The sequence below is a fragment of the Myotis davidii genome, unplaced genomic scaffold (assembly GCF_000327345.1).
Source record: "Myotis davidii unplaced genomic scaffold, ASM32734v1 scaffold187, whole genome shotgun sequence".
NCBI lineage: Eukaryota > Metazoa > Chordata > Mammalia > Chiroptera > Vespertilionidae > Myotis > Myotis davidii.
In genome coordinates, this window is record NW_006383018.1 from 4,196,960 (window position 1) to 4,206,157 (window position 9,198).

The 9,198-nt window shown below is 38.3% G+C and overlaps 1 protein-coding gene across 3 annotated transcripts in view; it reads right to left on the bottom strand.

Moving 5' to 3' along the window:
• Positions 1–1,417: 1,417 nt before the first annotated feature.
• The window catches only part of SAMD9L (sterile alpha motif domain containing 9-like), a 15,733-nt gene continuing 7,952 nt past the window's right edge, over positions 1,418–9,198 (bottom strand). For 2 of the 3 annotated variants that reach the window (XM_006779210.2, XM_015558339.1), the window contains exon 4: positions 1,418–6,463. In XM_006779210.2, the coding sequence (XP_006779273.1) occupies positions 1,679–6,442 (4,764 nt within the window). In that variant the 5' untranslated portion in view covers positions 6,443–6,463 and the 3' untranslated portion in view covers positions 1,418–1,678. The remainder of the gene's footprint in view (positions 6,464–9,198) is intronic. The other variant, XM_015558338.1, reaches the window with a different exon arrangement.

Below are 9,198 nucleotides of genomic sequence, written 5' to 3' on the forward strand. Positions count from 1 at the left end.
CTGAGACCGAAGCCTCACGGGGCGGGGGCTATTAGTATAAAGCTTCGTGGGGTGGCTGAGGCGGAGGAGCATCATGGGGCGTGGGCGGCAGAGGACAAGGAGCCTTGCAAGACGCGGGCTGAGTGTGGAGCTTTGCTGGGTGGGGTGGCTGAGGCTGAAGAGCCTCGCGGGGCGGGGGCTGTGAGCGTGGATGTTCACAGGGCAGGAGCAATGGAGGTGAGGAGCAATGCTGGGCGGCAGACATGACCCTGATTGCAGCTAGGCCTAGGGACCCTAACCGTGCGTGATTTAATCGTGCACTGGGCCTCTAGTAGGGAGATATAAAGTAATGGGTAAATAAGTATATATTTGTTAAGTATTCAGTTTCATCGATATTATCATGTGTTTCACTTCATAGGCAATAGAGATCTCTTAAAATCTGAGCCTCTAAGTTGTTTGTGGCTGTTCTGGTTGGTGTTAAGTCCAAGAACAAGCTTCTGAGATGGCATTCCCAGCACTGGAAAGCTGAGAGCACATATTGCCATGAGGAAGTTAACTAATCAGGAAGGGGTTACAGTGGTCAGGGAAGACTTCTTGGTGGTTGGTTACTTGAACTGAGTGTGATGGAGAAATTAGAATAGCCATATTCTGAAAATGTTGTGTGAAAATAAGGACTTGAGAGAGAAAGCAGCATTCATATAGCACAGGTTGAGAAGTAAAGAGGGTAGTAAATGAAAAAATAAGCCAGGGAGTTGGGATCTAAAGAACAGGTGGAACTAAGACTGTGTTGACAGGAGGCAAGAATGGGGAAACAGTTTCATCTGTACCAAATGGGAGCAAGATGGATGGAGTTCAAGTTTGTGGCTACTTGGTTGTCTTCTCTTATCCCCCTCCCATAGCAATGAATTGAGAAAAGGGCAAGGAGTATAAGGAATTGCGTGTGTGTGTGTGTGTGTGTGTGTGTGTGTGTAGGGGCAGATGGGGGATGGGAACAGAATGTTTACCTTGCACATACGTTTTTATTGATACCAAGATGAGGAAGTGGCACTCTGGTGTGGATCTGTTTTTTAGTTCAGTAAACTAAGGAGGGGCTTTCTCTTCCATATTCATCTAATTTAAATATCTGCTTTTACAGTGAAGGAATAATTCAGAAAATTCATAAGCGTGATAGAATTTAAACAGAGTTTATTGACATACAACCAGTAATGATGTCACCAGTGGATATCAATTGAAACTTCTTAATTAAATATGTTAGTCTGAAAGTGCATATTTAAAACATTGAACAATTGACTCTACAGCAGTGGTTCTCAACCTTCTGGCCCTTTAAATACAGTTCCTCATGTTGTGACCCAACCATAAAATTATTTTCATTGCTACTTCATAACTGTAATGTTGCTACTGTTATTAATTGTAATGTAAATATCTGATATGCAGGATGGTGTTAGGTGATCCCTGTGAAAGGATCATTCGACCACCAAAGGGGTTGCAACCCACCGGTTGAGAACTGCTGTTCTACAGTGTGCCAAGCTCTGTGTGTAGACATGTTTAATGTCCTACAAAGACTTTTAATTTACTGGGGGAGATGAAAGCAAAACCTATAATCAGAGGTAAGCTAATAATGCCATTAAAATGCCATGGGGATAGAGGGAATAAGATCAGAGTGAAATATGAATAAACATATTTGAGCTAATATATCTTCCTAAATAACTTCTATGTCATATGCTAGAGGGCCTTCAATGGAAAACCCTAGGTAGAAAGACTCTCTTTCTATGTTGCCACCACTTCTGAGTGGACCTGAATAAACAGATGTCATTGGTATTTTTATTTTTTTCTCTGTTCCATATTCAATAGAGATTTTCTTGCCTTCAGCCAGACCAGTGAGACGGCGCAGAAGGTCTTTGACTTCCTTTTTTTTCCACACATCTCCACTCTGCCAGAAGGAATTTATATTTTGTACTTTACTGAAGTACTGCTCTATCTCGGCCTTATGCACAAGACTGTTGAGACCTCTCTTTGTCCCTAAGTAGAAAAGTGTGCTTGGCTGCTTGGACCTGCACATGCTCCTGTACTGTCTCCTGAAGGATCTATATAAGGATGAAACATACCTTTCCATTAACTTGGAATCTTCATCTAGCTCTTCATTTTCTGGCCAGAACAGGAGGCAGGCCAAGAAATAAGGGTCTGGGTATGGGTAACCTAGTTCTACACATTGTAACACTTCTCTGAGATGTTTTTTAAGTATGGTGAGTGGCTGAATAAACTTGGAATTGGGTTTTAGACAATTGAGAATAATGTTGGCCAAAATGAAATTTTGTTTCTCCTTTGCCAGCCGTTTGTTTGGATTTTCCTGAAAGAGAAAAGTGTATTTGTTCACTATACTTTCCATAATGATTGCAGCCTCTTTGTGATTTGGATTAAGATATTCTAGAAGTCCAGAAAACCTGTCTGCTTTCAAAGCTTCTAGATCTCTCCTGCAATTCTCCTCTTGGAGTAACTGACTCTCTTTGCTTTGTAATGGACCCACATCCACATGGCAGAAATGTTCCCTATATTTACTGAAACAACGACTGATTTTCTTGCTTAATAAGATCTCCGCTATTTCTTTTTGGATATTCCTTGTTTTCAAAAGACCCATATAATCAGTAAAAAAGTCAAAGCACTTTTTCATATCCGGTTGTAAATTTTGTAAGTAGGAAGTGAACTTAGTTAAAGCCAAATAATATTCATTTTTTGGTTTTGTAGGAATATTCCTCTTTCCTGATAAAATTTCTGCCATAATTTTTTTAGATGATTCATTTTCTTTATGGAAACAGGGAGTGAGCTGAAGAATCTGAATAGTGTAAAGACCAACTTCTATTTCACCCAAGAAACCAGCTGTATTATACATTTCATATTTTCTTTTGGACTTCTGTAGTGACCAGGTCTCTGTTTCATAGTCTTTCCTATCAGTTTGCTCTTGGGATTTTTTGAAAGCTCTTGATGCATTTTCTGCAGCTTCTAGAAAACGTGTTAGATCATTTACAGCGATAACCCTACAGTTTTTGTTTGTATCCAACCACCATTTGATTTTACTTTTGTAGACCTGACCAAGTGTATCTGAGATATAGGAATTTTTAGGTGCTCTCTTTTTGGCCATATTTGCCCAGTCCAGAGCAGTGTCAAAGTTCTTCTCTTTAATATAGAAATGTCTTGCTAAGGCCTGACAAATAAATGCATTTTGTGGGAATCGAAGAGTTCCTTCAGTCAAGACCCTTTCAACTTCATCATTCTGTAAAGCTTCGATTAATGGAGAAAACAAAGTGTCTGTTTCATCTCCATATTCTTTGCGCTGTCTTGTAAGCAGAAGAGTTTGTATATCATGTTGAAATTTGTCTCTTCCTATTCCAGAATCATAGAACAAATTCTCTTTTAATATCTTCAATGCAATTTGACATTTATCCAAGTGATAGCTTCTTTCCAGTTCTTCTAGACAGCAACTGGCAATCAGAGGGTGGATGATGCGCACGCCTGCACATCCCCCATATTCTGCCACTTCTGTGTTGATTAGAAGGGTGGAATAGGTTCCCATCTTGTCTTCTAGGCTTTCAGGTTTCCAGGGTGTACTAGTGCCTGTGATTCCCAAAAATATTTCACACTGTGACACTGAAATTGTAAAGTCAGTAACATAAGAGTTGAGTAGAGCCAGGAAAGAAATGAGTTGAGCTTCCTTGCTGTCAGTATTCTGTCCTTTCTGTCCTTTTAGGATATTCTTAACTACATTTTCTATATATGTTTCATCAAAATTTTCTTTCATGATCATGAAGGAATAAAAATTTTCACAGTTCTTGTGTTGCTTTTCAATTTCCTCCAGTTTGGCTTCAAAAGCTCTTCGTTCCTTGGGAGAAAGTTGGTATTTTAGTGCAATACTATCTGCTAATTTTGCACTTTCATCAGGATTCTGGGATCTCATACAGTTTAAGATAATTACCAATGTTTTTTCATATCTCAAACCCTTCTCTACTAAAATGGAATGGATGGTATTCTGTAGAATGTAGACATTTTCCTGTTCTTCAAAATCATCTACTAGGAGAAGTACAGGAATGTAATCCTGATGGCTAGTTGCCTTATAGGTAATCAACTTGGTTACTTGTTCTCCAGTTTCTTCAAAGTCAGTTGCTTTGTTTTTTAACACAGCACACCTGAAGTTTTTCTTTAGGTCCCACAGAACATTCATAGCCAATGTAGTACCCCCACAGCCTGGATGATGATAAAGATTGATAATTTTTACAAATATTGGTTTAGGAGACTCTGCACAACACTGTATTAGACCTTTAAGGTCTTCATAATTGTCTCTTTTGACAAAGGGTAAAGAATAGTTTTCAGAAGAAAAATAGAAGTTCCACCAGGATACTTTGCCACCTCGATAAAAGTGCTCTTCTTTTGTTTTCTTAAATTCTTGGAATTTAGATTCATTTTTCTCAATATCTGTGTCTTTACACTCATTTTCACAGAGAATTTCCAGTGCAGTCAAGACATCTTCTTCCTTTTTCTCTAGGATAACCGAAGATGATCCATGGGAGGGCAAAAACCTTCTTGATGACTGAGTGACTGGTTTTAGTTTAAGGATAGTACTGTTTATCAATTCTAAATTTAAAGTGGAAATACTATGGCTTGTTAATTCATCTGTTATTGTCAGTCTTGCTTGTAGTAGATCTTTCCAACGTTGATAAATCTGTGAGTCTACACAGATACACAGTATACTTTCCATTCCTTTCAGAGCTTGGTAGAAAGCACAGAAGGTTTCAATGAGTGGATCTCCTGGGCTTTCCACCAGAGAGAGTAATAGAAACACTACCAAAAATTTCCCTCTTATCATTAAATTTTCATCTGTGAGAAATGAAATCAGTTTCCGGACTTCAGAAGCTCTTTCTCTCTGCCATAAATGTGGTTCTAGAGGCTTATACCTCTCATCTTTCAAGTCTGATCTGCCATTGCAGAAGATCCAGCTGGGCTGATCAAAAAGATTCAGGCTAGAAATTGCCTCTCTTGTAGTAGTCTTTTCCTCATATTGATTTGGAAAGTGAAGGTTTGCTACCCGGCTTCTTTTGTAAGCTTTGGCCACCCCCTTGCTCTCAGATTCAGGATCAAACTCCAAAACAGCAAACAATTTAATTTCCTTTAGAAAATCTAAGTTCTTTGTTTGGTTTGGATGGCATTTATTTGTTACAAGTATGTACCAATTGTAGTATGAATTATCCAGTGACTCTCGGTTTCCTATGAGAAGTTTAACCAGCTTTTGTCCTTCACTCTCTTTCTTATTTGCCCTCCTTTCATATTCTTCTTCAGCCTCTTTTCTCGATACTGCTAGTGACTTGACTTTTTTTGTAAACGCTTTGAAATCCTTATCCCGTTGCTTGACATTGGCCAAGATATCCTTAGAGCTAGCTCCATCTCTCACAAACAGTGAAGCATCTTGGTTTTGTTTCCATATTTCAGCTTTACAGTTTTGCATCTTAATGTAGAAATATTTTTCTTTACATACAGAGTGTTTTGGAATAACATCTACTTCAATGACAAATCTGTCAGATGGTGTGTTGTTCTGCAGAAGGACTTCCACGAACCTTGGCTCCCGAATGCACTTCTTGGCTTCATTGATCTCACTTTCTTCAAAATACTGTTTGATCATTTTATTGAAGTGGTCAATGAAGGCATCTTTACTGGTGACTTCCATGCCAACAATTTCTCCATGGGGTTTGTCCAAGATTCCAAAATGGATGGTGCCATTGGTGCGTGAATTCATACAAGCTGATGCAAATCGGAAGACTTCATTGCTAAATTTCATCTTAATATCCTTTTCTGTGGCTGTGTCTGTATTTATGAGGGCTTTGAATTCATGTATTGGGTCTATGAGATTGAGTGGTCCTGTTTCAGGTTGTATAAGAAGATAATGTTCTATGTAACGATGGCTGCTGTGGAACTGATCAAAAGGATATGGCATACAAGTTAACTGCTCAGTTTTTAGCTTTTTCTTTTTTTTGTCTTTAGTGGTCACTACTTCATTTAATGCATTTTCTTTTATAAGAACAGATTCTTGTTCTTTGGTATCTCTGATCTCTCTAAGATTATGATCAATATTGGATGGCATTGATTGTTCTTCTTCTTTTTGTGTCTGTTGTGGCTTTTTTTGGTGTTTTTTGGAGGCTTTTATATGCTCTAATTGTTCAGAATCCTGATTGTGATTTTCAGGGAAAATATTATTCAATCTGTCATACATGCGTTTTATCAAAAGTGCTGGACCCCGTGGTAGCCCCATGTCTCTAAGGTCTTTTTCAGTTAATTCCTGCAGGACTAATCCTGTCACTTCTTCATTGAACAGAATTTGCCCGTATTTCTCATCGATCTTAAGGTCTTCTGTTACCCATTGTTTCACATGCTCTTTGTTCCAGTCTTTGGTCATTTCAGGTAGATTTACTTGTTCACTCATATCACAGCTGCAACTTTCTTCCTTGGAAAAAGTAATACAGTAAGTATTTTAGTATGATACTTTATCGTTGAAGTCAGTCAATTATATATATAATACTGTTTAAGGTTGACTCTTAAAACTGCTTGGTACTTATTTTAACTGTTTTATAGTTCCAGTTAGCACCCTGTTTCCTATATGATTATGATTGTGATTATGACGTAAGCAGTAGCTGCTAATTAGGGCAGCACACCCCTTTATTTTATAATAATTGTCCCTTTTAAGCTTAACTTGGTGAAAGTTGCTTGTTTTCATAACTCAAAACCATAATTTTAAGTAATACAGAAATTAGTTCACATAGTTGAATATTGCAAATAAACTTTAAAATACAAAACTGGATAAGTGGATGTGGGTTGGAAAATAGAAAACTACATCCACAGCTAGGAAGCTGGCCATTTTTGTTACACAATAATAAGATAATTGGTTAACTTATCACTTGTCTTTTGGAACTCAAACTGTTAGGCTGACAAGGCTAGAGCTTTGGGGGATGTGATAGCAAAATGTTAGATAACTGATTTGGTTGGCTAAGTCTTGTGGCCCTCAGAGGTACTATAGAGTTAGCTGTAGTTCACACTGGCGTGGCCGGCCTGAAATTAGATAAGGAAAATAGTATGCATTTTTAACTTTGTTAAAACCATTTTAGCCTAAATTATTGATATGAGAGTAATGAAGGTCCTACAATCATGTACTTGGTTGAATTGCAAGTTTTGAATATCCTGAAACACTTGAGATCAGGGCTTCTCAACCTTGGCTCACTGGTACTCCACATTCTGAAATTGATTTAATTGGTTGAGGGAGTGGAGTTTAGGATTAGTACTTTTTAAAAATTGTCGGGAATATTCTATTGTACAGATAAGGTTGAGAGCAGTTCTCACAGTAGCATCAGCATCACGTGGAAGCTTGCTAGAAATGTAAATTTCCAGACCCCAACCCAGTCCTACTGACTCAGAATGAAAAAGATGAATCAATAATTTTGTTTAAGGGAAAATAGAAAAGTAAAGGTATTATAAGGATAAGTAAACTAAACGCATTAAGTTAAGGATCAAACAAAACAAAACATTATATTATAAAGAGAGCAAATACAAAGCATATACACTTTTCATGTATCCACAGAATATGTATAAAACCATCATGTACATTCATAAAGATGAAAGGCTTTACTCAAAGCATAACATAGAAAGATTAGAAAGGATATTTATCAGACAGAACTGTTTTAGTCTGCCTTCCACAACAGTCTTCACTCTAACAGACTCAGAGCCCAGGAGCTAGAGAGAAGGAAGAACCTTAGAGAAGAGAGACTTAAGATTGACAGCCTCACAGTGTCATTAGGTTCCTATGGCATGACAGTCAGAAACTGAGACAGACTCAAGGAGTGTCAGTAACAGAATGAATAACCGTGGATAGCTTGCCCCCCTCCCTATAATGCTAGATGATTGCAGGAGAGGATCGTATAACAATGGCAAAGAGTTGAAAATTGGATGAGAAAGAAAAATAGTATCAGGGATCCCTCTGGTGGGAGAAAAAGATTTGCAGCCTTCTGAAACAAAGAATGAGTGGACCACTGAGGTAGGAATTATTTGACATCATGGCATGGGGTGAACACTACTGAGGAACAGTGAAATGAGTTATTTCTCAAAGGATGTCAGCACAGAACAAAGACAGATTGTGGCTAATAAATGGATGTCCCCTCTTAGCTGATGCCTCACTAATTTTTGTGTAAAACTGCCTCTCGGCACTAACACTACCAAGAATGTCAAATCTAGGTGGAGAGGATGGATAAAGGAGAAACAGTCTTAAAAGTTTCACTTTTTCAACATGATATAATAGAGATAATGAAAGATTTTTTGAAGTGCCTTAGATAGAAGGCAGAATAAAAAATATGACTTCCATGTTATTTTAAACTTCAGTCTTAAAATATTTCAGGCTTTGAGAGTTTGGTGAGTATTTGTTTTTTATACATTTTAATGTATTTTGACCTCCATTCTGTAGACAGCTGAAGGGAAGAGACACTCATGCCCTCAGACACTATTCCTGTCATAATTTTTGGTGGCTCAATAGATACGTAGATGATCACTTCAATACATTTGCCTTGCACCCTCTTGACTGCCTCTCGTCTAATGATCTTGACCTCCATCCATCTCCACCCTCATGGTCACACTATTGGCCTTATCATAATGGTTACGAGTTAAATTGTGACCTCCCAAAATTCCTGTGTTGAATTATTAGCCTCAGTACTACAGAATGTGAGTTTTTTTGGAGATAGGGGTGGTTGCAGATGTAACTAGTTAACCTGAGGTCATTAGAGTGGGCCCAATTCAACATGACTGGTATCTTTATAAGAAGGGAAAATCTGGACACAGAGATACATATATAGGGATGACATCATGTGAAGATGAAGGCAGAGATCAGGGTGATGCCTCTATAAGGCAAGGAATGCCAGAGATTGACAACAGACTACCAGAAGCTAAGGGAGACGCATAGAGCACATTCTTCCCCACAGCCCTCAGAAGGAACCAGCCAATTCCTTGATCTTGAAGACATCCAGCCTCCAAAACTTTGAGACAATACATTTTTGTTGTAGAAGCCACTCAGTTTGTGGTACTAGTTACAGTGGCCCTAGGAAACTAATAGAATCACCAATAGCTATAAGCCTTCCATCATCTCAGATGCAAACATTTCACCATCATCTCCCGCCCCTAAGATTCACTATGCTTAGTGCT